This window comes from Hemicordylus capensis, chromosome 10 (genome assembly GCF_027244095.1).
Source record: "Hemicordylus capensis ecotype Gifberg chromosome 10, rHemCap1.1.pri, whole genome shotgun sequence".
In the NCBI taxonomy this organism is placed as follows: Eukaryota; Metazoa; Chordata; class Lepidosauria; order Squamata; family Cordylidae; genus Hemicordylus; species Hemicordylus capensis.
In genome coordinates, this window is record NC_069666.1 from 16,199,888 (window position 1) to 16,220,538 (window position 20,651).

The following is a 20,651-nucleotide window of genomic DNA, read 5'->3' on the forward strand; positions in this document are numbered from 1 at the left end:
ATGGCTGAATGGATTAGACTCCCTTTTTGCTTTATAACACTAAAAGTTTTCTTTCTTTCTTTCTTTCTTTCTTTCTTTCTTTCTTTCTTTCTTTCTTTCTTTCTTTCTTTCTGTGTCACTTGTACACACAAGATCTCTTTCATTGTTTGGTGTGAATGCTGTCAGAGCAATCAGAATTGAAACCTGCAGCCAGTGCATGTTTTATATTGGCAATGGGAATGGAATTAAGCCAATATAAGCACAAGTAATCTTGGTACACTAAATTAGAATATGACAGGTACAAAGAGAAGCCCTCTTTGTTTTCTATTAATAGTTTTAAATTTTGTTTCACACAAAACAACACTGTACAAACATTCCATGTGCCTCACACACATGCCTCCCACCCCGCGTAGCCCTCCCTCTTGCAAGCCCCACGAAATGACAGGAACAACCATGCCAGGATTGCCCACTTGGGCTGCTGCGTAGAAGCCCCTTCCCATGGTGCAGATGCACAGCCCTTGGGAGTATGAGAGCTGTTGCCCAAGGCCACTTGCATTTCCCACTCAAGGCAAGGACCCTGTGCTGTGCACCTAACAGAGTGCATGCAAAAAACAGTATCGTATATGAAGTGGCCTAGCAACTTGCATTCATAAAGAGAAATTAGAAACTTACTGGAGTGGTTGTGAGAGAAGTGTAATAGATGCATGTAGGATGCAGAGAAAGAGAGAGAGATGTAGGATGCAGACAGATAGATAGACGTAGGATGCATTTAAGTAGACAGAAAGACAGAGGATGCAGACAGCTGCATGCATGCATAGATAGATGAATGCATGCATGTAGGATGCAGTTACAAAGGAACATAGGAAGCTGCCATATACTGAGTCAGACCCTTGGTCTATCTAGCTCAGTATTGTCTTCACAGACTGGCATCGGCTTCTCCAAGGTTGCAGGCAGGAATCTCTCTCAGCCCTACCTCAGTTAGGTAGATAAAGGATGCAGAGAGCTGCATGCAAGAAGAAAGAGACAGGATGCAGATGTATGTCTGTATGTTGCAGATTGATGCATGCAGGCTATAGACAGTTAAAGAAAAAGCAGAAACTGGGATTGTGGTTAGAAAAGCTTAACTAGTAGAATGACAGGGAATTTGTGTGGACCATAGTCATAATAACAAAGTTACTACTATATAAAGACTTCTGAGGCCTGAGAGGATTTTCTGTCATTGCCTCCTCGGAGCCTTCTGCCAATCACCAATGCTTGGTTTGCAATTATCTTTATTATGTATTACTCAAGGCGTATTACTCAAGGATTTCAAGGCGCCTTGGATGCCTGTTGTCCCGGCGGGAAGGTGGGATCTGGGGGGCCGGCGAGGGGAAGAGAGGCACTATACCTTGGCAACAACGGTTAAGTAAATGGCACCCCCATGCCCTTGCAAAGACGCGCATCTCCGGGAGCGACTCGATTTGCAGGGGAGACCAGACCTGAATGGCTTCCGGGGTGGACATGAGACCTGAGCCGGGCAGAGGCAGCCGCATGGTCCCCTCCCACCCCCCGCCTCCTCCTCGCGTCCCACCGGTCGGATCCAGCTTCTCGTTGCCCCTGCCTGACCGTTGGACTCTGGCCGCGGATAAAGCTCCCTGCCGAGGCCGAGGCCTGGCTGGCTGCTGCTGGGAGCCGGAGGAGAATGGCGGCGCCGAAGGGAGCCGAGAACCTGTCCGTGGTGGTGCACAAAACCGGCGACTTGCGCCTGGTATGGCCCGGGGAGCCTTGGTCCGCCGCCGCCTCCTCCTCCTTGGGAAGAGGCGGCCCGATCGGATCGTCGGCCTTGCGGGGGCGGCCCTGGGGGCTCGGAGGTGGCTTCAGCTCCAGGAGTGGAAGCTGGGGAGGGGCTGCTGTGTTGTGGCGGGGACCCCCCCCCGGGGAGGGGAGTGCCTTGCCTTGCCAAACGGAGCAGCAGCGGGAGGCGCTGCAAAGGCTGCAGCAGGTGCAGCTGCCTGCCTCCGTGTGGGGCCTGCTCGGGTCTTCCGCAAGGAGCTTCCCAGGTCCCACCGGTTTGTTTCCACCTCTCCTCCTTTGCCAGGGAGGGAATTCTGCTGCGCGCTCCGGAATCTGAATGTCCGCCGCAGCAGCAGACGGTATATAGAAGTATCCGTAGTGGGTGTGCTTTGGGAAGCTGCGTGGTGGAGGAATGGGGAGGAGACGAGTGTCTTGGGGTCTCCAGTAAGGATGCTAACCCGGAGTGGCCCCCCCGCTGCGAAAAAGGCAGAAAACCTAGCCTCAAGCCACTTACATATTCATGGGGGCGAGGCGGGGGAGACACAAAAGTTGGCTGGCCCTCCAGTCACTCAAATAAGCCCCGCCAGGTGCCATGGGGCTTCCTCGCAGGTCAATGTGGCTATAGGCTGGCAGTGGTAACCCAAACGGCTCCGATCCTCCAGTGCGCACTTCCCTGGTCGGAGTGACACTGGATTCCGAGTAAAGCGGACAGCACTGCAGGGTCGGTGATCCGATGCACGTTTACTTGGGGTGTGTGGAACTCAGTGGAACTGACTTCCTAGTAAATGCTTATGGGATCCGAATGCATACAGCTGCAGCCTTTATCTGGGAGCAAGCCCTGCTGAATACAGGAGACCGGCTTCTGAGTAAGCATATAGAGGGTTGCCCTACACATTTATGCAAATAGTCTGAAACCCCTTTTGCATCCCTTCTGGATGCTGAACCCCAGAGAGGGCCTTTTATTTATTTATTTATTTATTACATGTATACATCCCGTTCTTCCCCAAAGGCTCAGAGCGGTTTACAGAATTCTCGAGACTAAATAATCCTGTCCCAAGAGGGCTCACACTCTCTTGCTTTATGCATAATGCTTGTGGTTGACTCTTATCAGGTGTGAATGGTCACATGCCTTTCTTTCGGTGGCGTGTATCTACATACGTTGACAAAAGATGTGCAACACGGATACAAGGGCCTGTGTGTACCCCTAGTTCTGGATGTGATCTGAACGGAACGGTCACATACAGAGCGACGGCGCCAGCGGAACGCACACTGCGCACCCCTCCTTCCCCGGCAGCGGAGGGTACAATTGGAGGGGCGAGAGCTCGGAAACCGGGCGGAACTATACCCTCTCAGCAGGTGTTTCCGCCCGGATCTAATGTGATCGAGAGTGTGTCGTTTTTAACCTGGCCGGAAGGAAGAGAGGATCCAGGGGCTTCTCTCTCTCCTTCTCTTTGTCTGCTTTGCTTGCAACAGCCACATCTTCTGCAACGAGCTTTTCATTTACTTCAACCTATTCTTTTGCAGGTGAATTCTCCAAAAAGGAGGATTCAACTCTGGAATCTGTCTATACTATAGGAACATAGGAAGCTGCCATATACTGAGTCAGACCATTAATCTATCTAGTTCAGTATTGTCTTCACAGACTGGCAGCGGCTTCTCCAAGGTTGCAGGCAGGAATCCCTCTCAGGCCTATCTTGGAGAATCCAGGGAAGTAACTTGGAGCCTAGATGCTCTTCCCAGAGCAGCTCCATTCCCTAAGGGGAATATCTTACAGTGCTCACACTTCTAGTCTCACAACCTGGGCAGACCCTGCTTAGCTAAAGGGACAAGTCATGCTTGCTACCACAAGACCAGCTCTCCTCTTCTATCTATCTATCTATCTATCTATCTATCTATCTATCTCAGACCAGCATAAAGTAAAAGGGGTGCTTACATAATAAAACAAATATTAAAAGCCTGTGGATAGATGTTTTAATACAAGATATAAGCCTATTTCAAGTCTGAACAAAGCCAGCAATAGAAAACCGTGGAATCTAATCTGCTACCAAAAGTATCTGCATTTTCCCTAAAGCACAGTTATGTGTTTAGATTTTGTTTTCTTATGTGTGTTTTGGAGAAGACTAATTTAGCTATCCAGGAAAGAGGGGCTCTGACCTAATGGTGCATCATCTCACACTGTGCAAGAGGAGGCAATGGTAAACCCCTCCTGTATTCTACCAAAGAAAACCACGTGGCTTTGTGGTCAACACTGACCCGAGGGCACAACTTTACCTTTTACCTTCTACCAGCCAAAGTTGAGACCTAATTTTTGTGGGTTACACACTCTCCAACCACTAGGTGATAGTACTCAACTAAACTGCTATTGACTCTTTACCTACAACACATTAAATCAAATTATTCTTCAGGTTTGCTAATATAAGGACTCCCATGTTTCTCCTTGCGTCTGCTCTCTGCCTCACAAGGAGCTGTGTGTCCCACTGAGAAAAATGCTTTTGTAATTTCAAAAAATGGAGAAACAGCTATTGTTTGTCCCAATAATCCCTGATGCAACCTAAAATCCATTTTGAACCCAGCAAAATCTAATTCAGTCTGTATAACACCTCTTCCAACCCATTTAAGGACTTGCAGACTTTGGGTCATTATGTTCAATTCTCCATCAGTCTCTGTCCATCCCTCCCTCCTCTTTCCTAATGTTTGTTGTTTTGTTTCACATCCAGTTAGAAGAAGAGTTCTAGAGAACTTGGAAGTTTGCTCATTTTGTGACATTTTAGTTAGTCCTTATAAAGGTATTACCCTGCTGTGCTTTTGGGAGACATTCCTTTGTAATGGAATGAATAGTGGAGTCCTTGATGCACAATAAAGATTTTGTTTATTAACAAGAAAGGTTTGGATAAATATTTTTTATTCCTAGATGTTAGGGTCACATTTGTAGGAGCAGAAATGACACATGTTAAAAAGAAATAGCAGATCCAGGAGGTCTCACAATCAGATTTTTAGGTAGTTCAGATTTTGTGATCTCCAGACCATCTGTGTCATCCAGAATCAATTCTCTGTGTTTGCTCAGTATCTAAACATTACTTATTTGTGTCCATCCCCATCCTTGGCTATATGGCCATATTAGGCATAATGGTCTCCCTTTCTTCTAACTTCTAGCTATCAGTGGTGAAAGCCACTTCACAAAAACTTTTTGTGAAGATTTGAATTTGGGGTTTGTTAATAGAAAGTGTCCAAAGGTTTATTGTGATTAGGACAGAGAGCAGTTTCACGAGTCTTTTCATTGAATTCACAAAAGTATTCATTGAATACTGTACTATTTCCCCCACAAAATTGAAGTTTATTTCTCTGACTAAAACCAATACACAAAGGTGACTTTGAAGACAACAGAAAGCCTTTCAACTAATATTACAAATGTGATTCTGCCCACTAGGAAGGAGGAGGTACTTAGGGTTTTCTAGCTAAGATTTTTTAGCTAGTTTTAGCTGGTAGCCCATTTCTCATTTTTCCTTTTGAGTGGCTTACATATGTCTGTCTGTTTGATCTCCTGCTTAAACAGGGGCGTAGCAAGGTTGGAGTGGGCCCAGAGACAATATTTTAAAATGCCCCCCTCACTGAAGCTCATCTCATGAAATAAAGAAATCTAAAATGAGGCTGAATAATGGTAACAAAAATAGAACATCATCCTAAATTATTTTTTAAAAGGCTTTGTAAATTGTGGACGATGCAAGTCATTTAATGGTCCTAGAGAAAGACATGCTGTTCTGGTAGCTCCAGGTCTTAACACTCACATCAATTTTGGAGGATGAATACAACTGAAGGAAGCCCGGGTGAGTGCGCGGCTGAGGGAGTCAGTCGTATGACTTGCCTCTGGGTGGGCCCCCAAGGCAGAGGGCCCCCAGACAACTGTCTCCCGTTGCCCTATTATGGTTATGCCCCTGTGCTTAAATTATCTACCTCTGAACAGTGCTCTTCAAGTATAAGCCACTGAGAGGAGAGCTGGTCTTGTGGTAGCAAGCATGACTTGTTCCCTTAGCTAAGTAGGGTCTGCCCTGGTTGCATATAAATAGGAGACTTGATTTGTGAGCACTGTAAGATCTTCCCCTCAGGAGATGGAGCTGCTCTGGGAAGAGCAGAAGGTTCCGTTCCCTCCCTGGCAGCATCTCCAAGATAGGGCTGGGAGAGACTCCTGCCTGCAACCTTGGAGAAGCCACTGTCAGTTTGTGAAGACAATACTGAGCTAGATAGACCAATGGTATGTCTCGGTATATGGCAACTTCCTATGTTCCTAAATCAAGCACTATTGATCCTTGGGCTAGCATGGTGTTTATGGGTGCAGGCTACTTGAACTGGCCAAGCTTCCATGCAATCTGAATATTACCTCTTTTGTTTCCTTCCAGGAAAACCGACCGGTACCTGAACCAGGTCCCAATGGTAGGTCTCTGTAGGCTAGATGCTGTTCAGTGTATGATGTGTAAAAAGGAAAAGTCTGTTGTTACTTGAATGGTTGTAATACTGGCTGCAAAAAGAATGGAACTCCAAAATAGTTCAGATTGTATCTGTCCTTGCACCCACCAACCAGAAGCTCACTCACGATCCTATCAGTGCATTTGGTTCAATAAAAATAATTCCAATTCTGAATTTCCTGTCCACTCTTCCTAAAGAGTCACAATGTTCACAGGGAATGTCTTTCTCCTATAAGAGCCTGTGCTGATGTTAAGTTTTGAAAGATTTTCCATTTTGGTTTTCTGATGTGTAAACTAGTAGCTTGGCAGTAAAGCACCTGCTTTGCATGCGGAAGGTCCCAGGTTCCATCCCAGGTTCCATCCCTGGCATCTCCAGGTAGGTCTGGGAAAGATCCCCGTCTGAAACCCTGGATAGCTGCTACCTGTCAGTGTAGACCAGGGCTGCATAACTTTAGCCCAAATCCCATAATCTCCAGCCAATAATCAGTTGTCAGGGATGATGGGAGTTGTAGTCCAATATCTGCTGGAGGGCTGAAGTTGTGGTGACCTGGCATAGATAATGCTGAGCTAGATGGACCAATGGTCTAACTCAGTATAGGGCAGCTTCGTCCATGTGTAACGTCTGAAGTGGGGGCACACGGAAGACTGAAGCAGCTGCTTAAAGGTAAAGTGTGCCGCTGAGTCGGTGTCAACTCCTGGTGACCACAGAGCTTTGGTTCTTTGGTAGAATACCAAAGTATGGGATGATGCACAGGATGAGATGATGCCTTTCAGCATTTTCCAATATTGCTGCTGCCTGATACAGGTGTTTCCCATAGTCTAGGAAACATACCAGTGGGATTTCGAACTGGCAACATCTGGCTTGCTAGTCAAGTCGTTTCCTGCTGCGCCATTAGGCGCAGTTGCTTAATGATTCCTATAACTGCAAGGCATTGCAATCATCTATGGGTTCCATTTCAGTTGTTGCACTTCTCACACCCATAGATGCATGATCGTGGGGTTTAGCTGACTGCCATGGCTTCTGCATTGCCTTGAAGGTGATGAAATGACTGGTATGGTTTTTTGGGTTATCTTATGATTTTGCCGTACAAAGTGAACAGTAGCAGTTCGCGAAAGGTCTAGAACTGAGCTATTGGGGGAAACCATACTCATATGTCTCTGAATTTGCTTGTTGGGTTGGTTTATTCACCTGCCATCCAGTGTTCCCTCTGACAGGGATTCCCAGATGTTGTTGACTACAACTCTCATAATCCCCAAGCAAAGGCCATTTCAGGTGGGGATGCTGGGGCTTGTAGTCGCCAACATCTGGGAATCCCTTTTAGCAGGAACACTGCTGCCATCCCCAAAGGATGGGCCCATAGCTCAGTGGAAGAGCATCTGTTTTGCATGCAGAAGGTCCCACGTTCAATCCCTGGCAGCATCTCCAGGTAGGGCTAGGAAAAATGCCTGCCTTAAACCTTGGAGAAGCCTCTCCAGTCAGTGTGGACAATGCTGAGCTCACTGGACCAATAGTCTGTCTCGGTCTAAGGCAGCGTCCCGTGTTCCTATGTCTTCTGTCTGGAAATGTCACTTTCTGACTTCTCTTTTCTCCTCCAGAGGTGCTTTTGAAGATGCATTCAGTCGGGATTTGCGGCTCAGATGTCCACTATTGGCAGCATGGACGCATTGGGGATTTTGTGGTGAAAAGCCCGATGGTGCTGGGTCACGAGGCTTCAGGCACTGTTGTTAAAGTAGGATCCTCTGTGACAAATCTGAAGAAAGGTGAGCAGAGGAACATTGCATTCATTGGAACAGCTCCTAACATGGTGCACATCTTTTTGGAAAAACCTGTTGCAGGAGAGATCTCATGATGACGATGTGAGGGAGGGGTTCACTCTCCCCCTGTCTGCTGTTTTCCTGCCAAAAGTCTCAAGCAGGGGCATCAGTAGAGGATGGTCCATGGGACACAAGTTCAGAGCTCTAGATCTCATCAGCAGGAAATACCTCGAGATAAGCTAGAATTGTCATCACAAAGCCTGACTTGTGTGTGGAGTGGGTCTAAGGATCTTGAAGGGACTTCGGGGTAGAGGAGGTTCAGGCCTCATCATGTGACTGCTCTCTCAGCCTCACTCTTTCACCTGCAATATGGGCATAGTAATACTGATCTACCTTACAATGGCTGTTGTGAAGATTCCTGAGATAATGCATGTGAAAACTGGTCTGGAGCTCACCTTCAGTTTCCCCTAACTCTGGGGATTCTGGAATACGGAGTTGTCTCGTCCCCAGACAAAATAAGCTTGTGAAGATGTTGTGTGATGTAGTCTGATTTGACACTTCTTTGGTCTCAGAGCGTGGTCTGAGGGTAAATGGTTTAGCCAACTTGCTGAAGCTAAGCCAATCTAGGTCTGGGCAGTGGCATGCTTGGATGGGGGACTACCTGGGAACCAGTGTCCCCAGATGTTGTTGACTACAACTCCCAGAATCCCCAAGCAAAGGTGATTGCAACTGGGGATTCTGGGAGTTGTAGTCAACAACTTGTGGGAATCCCTGTTAGAAGAAACGCTGCTGGGAACCCCATTCATGCTGCCTTGAGTTCCATGCTGGAAGAAAGGGTGAGGTATAAGTGTGTTACAAATAAATCAATTAAAATATCACACTTGATAGGTTGACTCTTTTCATTACAGGTGGCCCTGTTTCTTATCTTGCTTCATCCTTCTGGAGGACAGGTCTGTCACTGGCTAGCTGCTGCCAGTTTCAGGGGAGCAACAGCAGGACAGGGCTTATGCCTCCATCTCCTGCGGGTAGACTTCCCAGAAGTCTCTGTGGAGGGGAACAGGATGCTCGACTGGATAGCAGTGTTCCCTCTCACAGGGATTCCCAGAAGTTGTTGACTACAACTCCCAGAATCCCCAAGCAAAAGCCATTGCAGCTAAGGATTCTGGGAGTTGTAGCATCTGGGAATCCCTGTGAGAGGGAAGACTGCTGGATAGGCCTTGGACCTGATCCAGCAAGGCTCTTAAGTTCTGATGTTCTTATGTCCTCCCAGGTGACCGAGTGGCTATTGAGCCAGGGGTTCCCCGAGAAATCGATGAGTTCTGCAAAATAGGCCGTTACAACTTGTCCCCCACCATCTTCTTCTGCGCAACCCCTCCCGATGATGGAAACCTATGCCGCTTTTACAAGCATGATGCCAACTTTTGCTACAAGTTAGTTGCAAATACCTGCCTGGAATATATGTATGTGTGTGTGTGTGTGTGTGTGTGTGTGTGTGTGTGTGTGTGTGTGTGACAGGACTAGTTGAATTGAACTTGAGGTCATTTGTAGCAAATGGGGTAGTACTGGTAACTCTCACAAATCTATACTATACAAGAAGCTGGTCAGCAATTCCAAGGGGAAACAAGAGCCTAGAAACAGTTGCGGTAAGCATAATTTCCAGCCTGCTTCTGTGCTCTTCTTCTACTCATTTTTAGTTCTTGTGAAATTGATATTTATTTGATTTATTCAAATCTGATTTATTGGAATTATATACCACCCCTCCAAAAATGACTCAGGGCAACAAATACAACAAATAGAACAATTAAAATCAATTAACAGTTAGAATCAAAACTAAATCAATTCAATCAATCAATTATTTAGCAATTTCTGTCGACTTTTATGACCCCCAATTAAATTGTACACTGATAAAAATGATTCAGTTTTGCACACCTTGCCACTGAGTTGGTCAGACTTCAGAGAATTGTCTAGAGCAGGGGTTCTAGACATCAAATACTCTCTTAGCTGGGTTTTTGCATCCACCTATGCAACATTTTCAGACCACTCATAATCAAGTGATTTGACCAAGAAGGTCAAGATACTGAGGCCATTCACACAATCAAAAAATGGAGCCTCTTCTCATGAACTGTGAGAAGGGCTTGCAGGCTGCGGGGAAGGTGGGTTGAACCTATCTCCCATGCAGACGTTAAGGTAGGGTTAGACCTACCTCCCCCGCAGATCTGCCCACTCCCCCTGAGTGAGCAGATCGCCCGACCAGCGACTCTCCCAGCAGCTCCAAGGGTCAGGGTGCCAGGATTCGCCGCTGCAAGTTGCCCTGTTCCCTGAAGCTCTGATATTATGGGAATCCCCCCTCCTCTCTCCGAGTGTGCCAGCATTAAAGGGTGGCTGAATAGGCAGGTTTGCTGCCACGTAGCCGCTGGGATCGGCCCGATCCCAGCGCTTCACATGCGCGTGCAAAACCAGGCTGGACTCACTTAGCCCGGTTTTGCACATACGTGTGAATAGCCTCACTGTGTTCTACCCAGGTTTAGGAGCTCTGTGTGCTCCCAATTTCCCAAGTTGTGTGGAAGCAGGGTAGGAGGAAAACCTGGGTAGAAGTGATTGTGTGGAAGCAAGGTAGGAGGAAAAGCTAGATAGCTTTTCCTCCTGCCTTGCTTCCACACAACTGAAAACTGGGCGCTGCGACAGGGCTGCCAGAACCTAAGGGGTATACTCGTGGGTCAAATGGGCAATAAACCAGAATTTGGCTTTTTTAAAGCCAAATCTGGCCACCTAGGCTCACACACAGCTCCCAAACCCATATAGTTTTTGATTGTGTGAATGACGTCAATATCTTACCTGTGGATTTCCATACCCAGTAAATTCTAGAGCTCTGTATAAGGCAATGCATAAGGCAACTTACATGAACATATGTGTCCAGGAAAGAGCTCTAAGTTTATAAAACAAGTGCTCAGGGCATCTATATTATTAATTCTCTTAGCCGATGCGTGTCCTGAATTTGGCGGCGGAACTCTCGCGACACATTGCGAGAGTTCTGCCGCCAAAGGGTGAGAGTTGCGGGCAAGAAAAAATGGCAGTGGGTGGTAGCGGCGGGCTGCAAAATGGCCTGAGGAGGTGGGCTCGGCTGGCTGCCTGGAGGCGGCAGGACGGCCTGGCTAGCTCAGGCCGTCCTGGGTAAGGAGGAGGACCCAGCCTAGCCTGGCCTGGCCGTCGGGAGTGGGAGCGCAAGCCGGCGGCAGGACGGCCAGAGTCGGCACTGGTGAGAGGGGTGAGTGGGAAATGGGAGGCGGCGCGAAGCCCCGGCTCCCGTTGGAGGCCGGGGTGGGAGGGAAACGGGCGGCAGGACTTCGCCGCCCGGTGGGAGGGAAACGGGCAGTGGGACTTCGCCACCCGCTGAGGTAAAAGGCACAGTGCGGGTGGGAGGGGAAGGAGGAGAGGAACGGAAGGGGAGGGAGGACAAGAGAGAGGGGAGCAGGAGGAGGGGGAGGGGGCAGGAGGGAGGGCAAGAGAGTGTGGGGCAGGAGAGGAGGGGGCAAGAGAGTGTGGGGTGGGAGGGGAGGGAGGGCAAGAGTGTGGGGCAGGAGGGAGGGCAAGAAAGTGTGGGGCAGGAGGGGGGAGGAGGGAGGGCAAGAGAGAGTGGGGCAGGAGTGGACAGATGCTCTATGCAGGTAGACTAGTTGTTATTAAAATCCCAGGAGTCTGAAGTGGATGAATGTCCTGAGGATCCTTCTTTGAAAACTTCCGTATCAAACAAAGATGTCTGAAGGGGATGAAGCAGACAGATCTAATGACACGGTCAAGATCATAGATGAGATTAACAGGGGTTTAAAACAAAGGAAGTAACTTTTCGCGGCACAGTTTCCTGGTAGAATTTATTGAAGCAATCTGTTCTTAAGAGTAGCTGTAAGCGAAAATCGCTGGATCACTGGCATGAAATTCATCCCCATTATCTGGTTGTCACTAAACCTCTAATTGCTGGGAATGCATGAGGGGATTATGGCTCATTGCCCAGTGGTTTCTCGCATATTGGCTCATGCTTAAGGGACCACAATAAAACTTAAAAATGGAAAATGTGGATCATTGGACTGACTTGTAGAATGCAAGGACTGATGGTTTTGGACTTGCTTTGTTAGAATTTACCTTAAGAAATCCTACTTTAGAGACAGTTTGGTGGGTATAAGTTTATTCAGGCCAGATGTGAGTGAATGGAAACACATCTCTCAACCAGAGATTGGACCTTTGACTGGATCTAAGTGGAAGGAGAAAGATATTTGATGATCTTTAGGAATCTTTCTGACTAAATATTTTTCTAATCCAGTAAGACATAATTTACAGCAGGGGTTCTCAAACTTGTTCCTTGGATGTTGTTGGACTACAATTCCCATCATCCACCACTGCAATGGCCAATGGCAAGCGAACACTGGAGGGATCTTGGGTTCTTCTGCAAAGGACCAAAGCAGATGCTCTGTATTGGCCATTCCATGCACTTTGGGCCTGGGTATTCCGCTTTTAGAATGTTGGTTTGGAAGACAGAACATTTCCCTTTCACCCTTTTGCTTGCCCTTTTGTGAAAGGTGTTTCTCTCTTGCCTTGTTGCAGACTTCCAGATAATGTCACCTTTGAGGAAGGAGCCCTAATCGAACCCCTTTCTGTGGGAATCCATGCCTGCAGAAGGGCCGGAGTGACTCTGGGCAGCAAGGTCTTCATTTGTGGAGCTGGTATGGAATCCTCATGGTTTTAATCCCTGTCCTTCTTTTCCAAGTCAGATATGCATCTCTGCCTTTTCCACCCAAGGGCTGCTGCGTGCAAGGCACTTATGTGGGGGATGCCACTCAAAACAGCCCCACTATGATGAGTCAACGATGTTTGGAACCATCGATCATGCAGATGTTCCTTCCCAGTGTTCGTGGTGGGGGCAGATGGGAGGGTTGCAGAGACTCAAAATACTGGCCACAATCAGTTTGAGAAAGTAGTTCTAAACCATACTGTTGGTTTTAGGTTGTGCATGTAATTTTTATAGCTTTTAGGGTTGCTTTTTAATGCAAGCATTCTCAACCATGGACTACAACTTCCATGTTGGACTACAGTTCACATCATCCCCAGCCACAATGACCAACATCACAATGATGTTGTGATGCTTGGGCCGACCTATCAGATCTTTGTCAATTCTGCCACAGCGGTCTAGACCTGCCCCCCACCCCCCAATTCCCTTCTGCATTGGCTTCCAGATACTTCTTACTCCAAATACCATCTTCTGATTTGTATGTGTTTTGCTCATCTTTCAGGACCTATTGGACTTGTGACTTTGCTGATTGCGAAGGTCATGGGGGCTTCACAAGTGGTAATAAGTGGTAAGGCAGTCTTCCAACCCTTCAGTCCCATATTACATCTAACTACCTGCAATTCGATTCCCCTCGTTTACATGGGATTAAATATTTTGTTGTCAGGACGAGTGAGAAGATGCTGCGAAGTAGGAATATGTTATACAATAACCTTAACTGTTCCTAACATTCGGTTCCGACTTCCAGGGACTATGGAGAAACGAAGAGAGGCTAAGGAAACCATTGCTGGCACTCCAAGAACTGCGGTTGTCTTTGGAAGGGTTTACTATTGCCATTGGAGGGGTTTACTATTGCCATGTCCCGTGCAGTATGAGATGATGCCTTTCAGCATCTTCCTATGTTGCTGCTGCCCAATATAGGTCTTTAAACATCCTAGCGGGGTTCAAACTGGCAACCTCTTGCTCCCTAGGCAAGTTATTTCCCCACTGCACCATTAGGACCAGGAAATCTCTGCATTGCTCCACAAATGTACATAGTTTTGTATGATGATTAATACAATCATTTATAGGCAAACTCAAGCCATTTATAGACAGACTTTAAAGCCTCTTTACAGGAATTAAAGAGGAAGGATGTCAAATTATTAATGAGTAAACGTTCCCTACCCAGTGCTTTTTCTTTGGAGTTAGGGTTGGACTATATCTCGCAATACATACCAGGCTAGGCTTCAGCAAATTCCAGCTGTGTTTGTGGAGGAGAAACCACAAAGAGTGTTGTGGCATCTTACACACTGGTTGTGATGGAAGCTGTCACGGACTGCTCAGTTGTTAGCTGCCAAATATTGATGTATTCATTGGTACAGAGAAAGAAGGGCAAACAGTGGGGTCAAAAGGCGTACAAAGCCAGAGAAACAGTAGCTGGTGTGCTGTGCAGTGGTACGCATCAGCCGAGTAACATCACGTGCACTCAGGCTGTGCAAGTTACTAGCAAAAAAGCCAGAGTGGGGTAGTAGTTAGAATGTGTGGGACTAGGACCAGAGAGACCCGGGTTCAAATCCCCCTTCAGCCACACTTGCATGCAGAAAGTTCCAAGTTCCCTCCCTGGCATTATCTCCAAGATAGGGCTGAGAGAGATTCCTTCCTGCAACCTTGGAGAAGCTGCTGCTAGTCTGTGTAGACCAGGGATTCTCAATCTTGGGTCCTCAGGTGTTATTGGACTTCAACTCTCATAATCCCAAGCCCCAGTGGCCTTTGGTTGAGGTTTATGGGAGTTGAAGTCCAATAACATCTGGGGACCCAACTTTGAGAATCACTGGTGTAGACAATACTGAGCTAGATGGACCAATGGTCTGACTCAGTATATGGCAGCTCCCTATCTTCCTTCCTAGGAAACTCACTGGGTGACTCTGGAATAAGTGACTCTGGACCAGTCACTTATAGGAACATAGGGAGTTGCCTTGTACTGAGTCAGACCATCGTTAGTACGCGGACATACCATTGCACAGTATGCCAGCCAGTAAGTTTGTGCTCTTTCTTTGCAAAGCTCAGATGCACACAAGGCAAAAATAACTTACTAGTTATTTTCATACTGCTTTTCATCATAAACAGTTACATTAAAAAATGCATAATAAATTAGATGATTTATCAACAAATCTCTAAAGGGCATTTTACAAAGTGAGCTCTGATCCATGAACACTTAGGTCACAAACAATACATCTGTGAGTCTTTGAGATGTCGCCAGATTCTCTGTTGCTTTTGTGGAGGGGATGTAGGCTGTTTTTGTTGTTTTTGCATGTGCTCATGGGCACTCCTGCTTTCATGAGCGTCCACAGGACATTTTCCAGAGGTGGGGGCAAAACCAACAATCCAATTCCCCCCCCCCGGGAATATGCCCCATTGTATTCAGTGGGAACTGGCTCAATCGGGGGGGGGAGGCAACAACAGCCTCCTCTTGCCCCCCTCTGGATGTTCATACCTGCCTTTTGTCTGAATGTTCCAGCAGTGTTCCCTCTCACAGGGAATCCCAGATCTTGTTGACCACAACTCCCATAATTCCCAGCCAAAGGCCATCGCAGCTGGGGATGCTGGGAGTTGCAGTCAACAACATCTGGAATTCCCTGTTAGAGGGAATGCTGTGTTACACTCAGGCACAGGTTTGGGAGAACCCAGTGAGGCCTAGGGCCTAACCTATATAAGGAGGAACTGGTTGACATACTGCACATTATTATTTTATTTTATTTTATTTATTCGATTTCTATACCAAAAATGGTTCAGGGCAGTTTACACAGAGAAATAATAAATAAATAAGATAGATCCCTGTCCCCAAAGGGCTCACAATCTAAAAAGAAGTGTAAGAGAGAGACCAGCAACAGTCACTGGAGATACTATGCTGGGGGTGGATAGGGCCAGTTACTCTCCCCCTGCTAAATAAAGAGAATCAACACGTTAAAAGGTGCCTCTTTGCCCAGTTAGCAGGGGTATGTGGATGTTGTAACGTAAAGTTTGGGCAGTCGCACAAGAGCATTTTTGCGCAAGGAAAAAAATGGTGCAAAGATGGTTGTGCAATGATATAGCCGTTATTTCCAGAGGGCATACCGTCACACAACTCTGCACACTTTTTTGCGCTTGCACAAGAGTGCTCTTCTGAAACTGCACAAATGTTATGCTACAACACACTGGTGGCATTGTGCAGTACGTCAGCCACTGTATTATTTCGGATGGGAATATTGGAGTTGTGGCAGCTTCTCCCACATGCTTGTGTGAAGGATATTTGTACGATGCAGATGAGGAACTGTTGCTTCCATGCTGTTCTGAAGCCAGACTAATCATGTCATTGCTTGCTTTTTTCTTGCTTTCTGTAAACAGCACACACAAAAAGGTCACTTTTGTGGTTTGCGTTTGTCTTTCCTAGATTTATCTGCTCCCTGCCTTGAAAAGGCTAAGAAATTAGGGTTGATTTTACCCTCCAGATACAGAGCAAGAGCCTTGAAGAGTTGGCCCAGAGCTGGTCTTGTGGTAGCAAGCATGACTTGTCCCCTTAGCTAAGCAGAGTCTGCCCTGGTTGCATATGAATGGGAGACTTGATGTGTGAGCACTTTATGATATTCCCCTCGGAGGATGGAGCCGCTCTGGGAAGAGCATCTAGGTTCCAAGTTCCCTCCCTGGCAGCATCTCCAAGATAGGGCTGAGAGAGATTCCTGTCTGCAACCTTGGAGAAACCGCTGCCAGTCTGTGTAGACAATACTGAGCGACATGGACCAGTGGTCTGACTCAGTATATGGCAGCTTCCTATGTTCCTATGCTTGGTTGTATGCCTGACATTTCTTTCTATAAATATCATACATATGTGGGCCCATTCCAGATCAGGACCAGCAGGGGGTGGAGGGCTTTACCCCCTCCATAAGGCGTTACACACAGGGCTTCTGCCCTGAATCTCCTTTGGGAAAGGGTGTGTGTGTTCACATACCCGCCAAACCTACCCTGAAGTCCCTTCGAGATCCTTGGACCCACTCCACATATAAGTCGGGCTTTGTCTTGAGAATTCTAGCTTATCTCGAGGTATTTCCGGATTTTTAAAATGCTGGTTTTAAGCTACTTTTTCTGAAAACAACGGAGCAAACAGGAATAGGCACTGACGTAGAATCATTAGCTTGATGAGAGGCATGCTCCCTTCAGAAATGCAGATTTATCTCTGCAGGGACTGCTCTCTCTCCCCTCCCCCCACCTTTGACTAGAACAGGGATTCTCAACGTTGGGTCCCCAGATGTTATTGGACTTCAACTCCCATAATCCCCAGCCCCAGTAGCCTTTGGTTGGGGATTATGGGAGTTGAAGTCCAGTAACATCTGGGGACCCAACGTTGAGAATCCCTGGACTAGAAGGAAAACACTGACGCCTGCCAGGTGGACTTGTTTCAAAAGAAAACTGAGAGCAGAGGGGAGGAGCGAGAGTGTAGTTCAAAGTGGCCTCGCTCAACATTTACCCTGAAGCCAAGTGCGAAAAACTCCCATGGTCCTGATCTGAATTGAATCCTCACGTGTGCAGTTTCCAGATAAAAAAAACCCAAGGTTATCGGAGCAAATGGCACGATCAAAATTGCATCTAGTTTGGCTTTATTTCTCCCATTTTGGTCACTTTTCTGGTTTGTCTTTCCCCCCCTAGATTTATCTGCTCCCCGCCTGGAAAAGGCTAAGGAAATTGGGGCTGATTTCACCCTGCAAGTACAGAGTGAGAGCCCTGGTGATTTGGCCCATAAAGTGCAAAATGTGCTTGGTTGCATGCCTGATATTACCGTGGAGTGTACCGGGGTCCAGGCCTCCATCCAGACGGGCATATACGTAAGTGTCTCTCAGCTCCTTGATACATTTGGGCTCATCTTTATATCCTCTTGGTAGACGTATATCATTGGAGGATTATTGTTATTGGAGGAAATGAGAGAAGCCATGTAAGTTGTGTTGGAACCGAACTGCAGGGTAAACCAAACAAACTGATGATCCTGAACCGAACCTAAATGTTAAATGGTTTGACTGCTTGGCAACCATCAACACAATGAGGTCATTCACACAGTCAAAAATTGTGTTCTACCTGAGTTTGGGAGCTGTTTGTCCTCCCAATTTTCGGTTTTTGGAAGCAAGGTTAGAGGGAAAACCTGGGTGGAAGTGATAGAGGCTATTCCCACAATCAGCCGAAATCGGGCTAGGGGAGCCTAGTCCGATTTCGGCTGATCGTGGGAGCCACCGGACTTGCAGGTGAGCCCGGTTGCCTCCCTGCGGTGAACCCGCCAACCAACCCCTCCCCTTAAACCGGGTTTGTGGAGCGAGCGCTCCGCAAACCTGGTTTTTTTAAATAGTGAGTAGCTGCGGCGTGGCTCCACACTGCAGCTACTCACGAGTAGCCCCCGGAGGGGAGGCGAAAAGCTGCCTCCCGGCTCGGGGGGTCTCTCCAGTATACCCGGCGTGCTTGCGCAAGGCATACTGGAGCTTCCGGGGGTCGCGTGGCCCCCTATCCTCCCAGCCCCTGATGGCTCCGCCCACACGATTGCCGGCTCCGTGATGGAGCCGGCGGGGACTGGGGAGCTCAGGGGCCGCGTGGCCCCCAGAAGCCCCAGTATGCCCTGCGCAGGGCATACTGGGGAGACCCCCGCAGCTGGGAGGCGGCGTTTCGCCTCCCCTCCGGGGGTCTACTCACGAGTAGCTGCGGCGCAGAGCCATGCCGTGGCTACCCACGATCCAATAGCCCGGGTTTGCGGAGAAATAGAAAGTTGACATTTATTTGGTCCGCTTTTTTCCTCCCCAGGCAACCCGTTCCGGAGGCACTCTGGTCCTGGTGGGACTTGGGCCGGAAATGGTCTCTGTGCCCATTGTGAATGCAGCCGTGCGAGAGGTGGACATCAAAGGGATATTTCGATACTGCAACACGTGAGTATTTGTGAATTGTGTTTTTGTTCAGAATTGTGTGCAAATGTAGGCAAATGCCTGTAGTTTTAAAAAGGGCTTTCAAGACAGAGATGCAGACATATATTGCATGCAGAAAGTCCTGGATTCAGCTGCTGGCATCTCCAGGTCGGGCAGGGCAGGATGACGACGACAACAACAACAACAATTTATATACCGCTTTTCAACCAAAGTTTGCAAAGTGGTTTACAAGACCCCTGTCTAAAACTCTGGAGAGCTGCTGCCTGTCAGTGTAGACCGTATTGAGAGAGATGGACCAAAGGTCTGACTCAGTACAAGGCAGCTTCCTTGGTTTCTCTTCTGTAGCCCTTCTGCCTCCAGGGGCGGATTAAGCTTTATGCCATCTATAGGTGACCAAAGATTTGCCGCCCCGGCAGGGGTAAAGGGCTTGTGGTGTGTATGTGCAGGGGGGAGTTAAATCTGCTTTTAATATCTTTAAAAGCTACTGCTGTGCGGTGTCAGCACAACAGGGACGGTGGTGAGAGCTCCTCCCACAGGCCCGCCTGACTCCCAAATGACAGGTCGGGCCGTTTTCGGCCCATTTGGAGCCTCTGCTCACACGCACGCATATGCGCAGGGGCCCCAAATGGGTTGAAAACGGCCTGCCTTGTCATGATTTGGGAGGCAGGTGGGCCCACTAGGAGCTCTCGCCACCATCCCTGCCACACCACCTCCGCGCAGTGGCAGTTTAAAAAGCAGGTGGTGGCAGTTTAAAAGCAGGTTTAAAGCAGGTATAAAGCAGGTGGTGGCAGTTTAAAAAGCAGGTGGTGGCAGTTTAAAAAGCAGGTGGTGGCAGTTTAAAAAGCAGGTGGTGGCAGTTTAAGTGCAGGTGGTGGGTTTGCCGCTCCTCCAGATTTGCCGCCCTAGGCAAGTGCCTACTTTGCCTATGCGTTAACCCACTACTGTTTGCCTCTCCATTTACATCACGGCAGATTATTCAGATCTGGGGGCTTCTGGGGATCTCTGATGGTGTCTGTCTTCTTGCAGGTGGCCCATGGCAATTGCCATGCTGGCATCCAAGAAAGTGAATGTCCAGTCCTTGGTGACCCATCGCTTTCCCTTGGAAAAGGCTCTAGAGGCCTTTGAGACCACCAGAAAGGGGGAAGGGATCAAAGTGATGCTGAAGTGCGACCCCAGTGACCAGAAGCCGTGAAGAAGGAGGGGGAAAATCAAACCGCCTAGTGCTCCTGTCCGTGTGGGTGGGGTACACGGAAGGGGGAAGTGTCTTGGTCTGAAGACATTTAGAGCCTTCAAATTGCATAAAAATGGAACATCGCCAAGGAAGCAAATGTATTAAAAAAATATTTCTAACCTTTTAAACCTAGATCAGGAATTGATGTGAGGGGAATGACTGAAATCAATAAAAGGCAGGAGCGGCTCACCCGAATGGGGTGGGGTGGGGAGGCCCCAACGGCAGCCCAGCCGCCTTTGCTTCCTGGAGCTCCATTTGCTCCTCTCTCTCCTGCCCTATGCTGCCTGCAGGCCGGCTATTTTTTATTGATTGATTGATTGATTGCATTTTTATACCGCCTTTCGTTAAAATATAGCCCCAAGGCTATCTGTCAGGTATGGCAGTTAACCACGCAGCTCTACCTGACAGACGGCAGCCTGCAGACAGCACAGGGCGGGAGAGAGAGAGGAGCAAACTGGAAGAGAGGAGCACACGGCACTCCAGGAAGCCGAGGCAGCTGTGCCTCCTTTGGCCCCTGGCTTGTGAGGACGAGCCGCTCCTGGTGGAAGGGGCCGGATGGTAACAGCTCTGCAGTGCAGCCCTGGGTGTCTTGACTCCAAAGCCAGCCTCGGGGTGCTCAGTCAGTGGTGGCTCAAGATCTCTCTGCCCCTGAGGCAGAGTGCCAAATGTTGCTTCTGCCTTATACTTACTACTACTATTTATTTATATACCGCGTTTCAACAAAAGTTTGCAAAGCGGTTTACATAGAAAAATAAACAATAAAT

General features: G+C 48.0%; 1 protein-coding gene across 5 annotated transcripts; it reads left to right on the forward strand.

The window, feature by feature from the left end:
• The first annotated feature begins 1,280 nt into the window (after nucleotides 1-1,280).
• SORD (sorbitol dehydrogenase) lies at nucleotides 1,281-20,015 on the forward strand. Of its 5 annotated transcripts, none has more exons than XM_053273165.1 (9): nucleotides 1,281-1,379; nucleotides 6,147-6,180; nucleotides 7,809-7,973; nucleotides 9,238-9,397; nucleotides 12,564-12,682; nucleotides 13,250-13,315; nucleotides 17,404-17,579; nucleotides 18,538-18,659; nucleotides 19,683-20,015. In XM_053273165.1, exons 1-9 carry the CDS (start codon nucleotides 1,302-1,304, stop codon nucleotides 19,846-19,848), a joined length of 1,086 nt encoding a protein of 361 aa, XP_053129140.1. In that variant the 5' UTR covers nucleotides 1,281-1,301; the 3' UTR covers nucleotides 19,849-20,015. The 5 variants fall into 5 exon arrangements, with proteins under 5 accessions (XP_053129140.1, XP_053129141.1, XP_053129143.1 ...); XM_053273166.1 differs by lacking the exon at nucleotides 1,281-1,379 and adding an exon at nucleotides 1,466-1,726; XM_053273168.1 differs by lacking the exon at nucleotides 1,281-1,379 and adding an exon at nucleotides 1,761-2,111.
• Nucleotides 20,016-20,651: the final 636 nt, after the last annotated feature.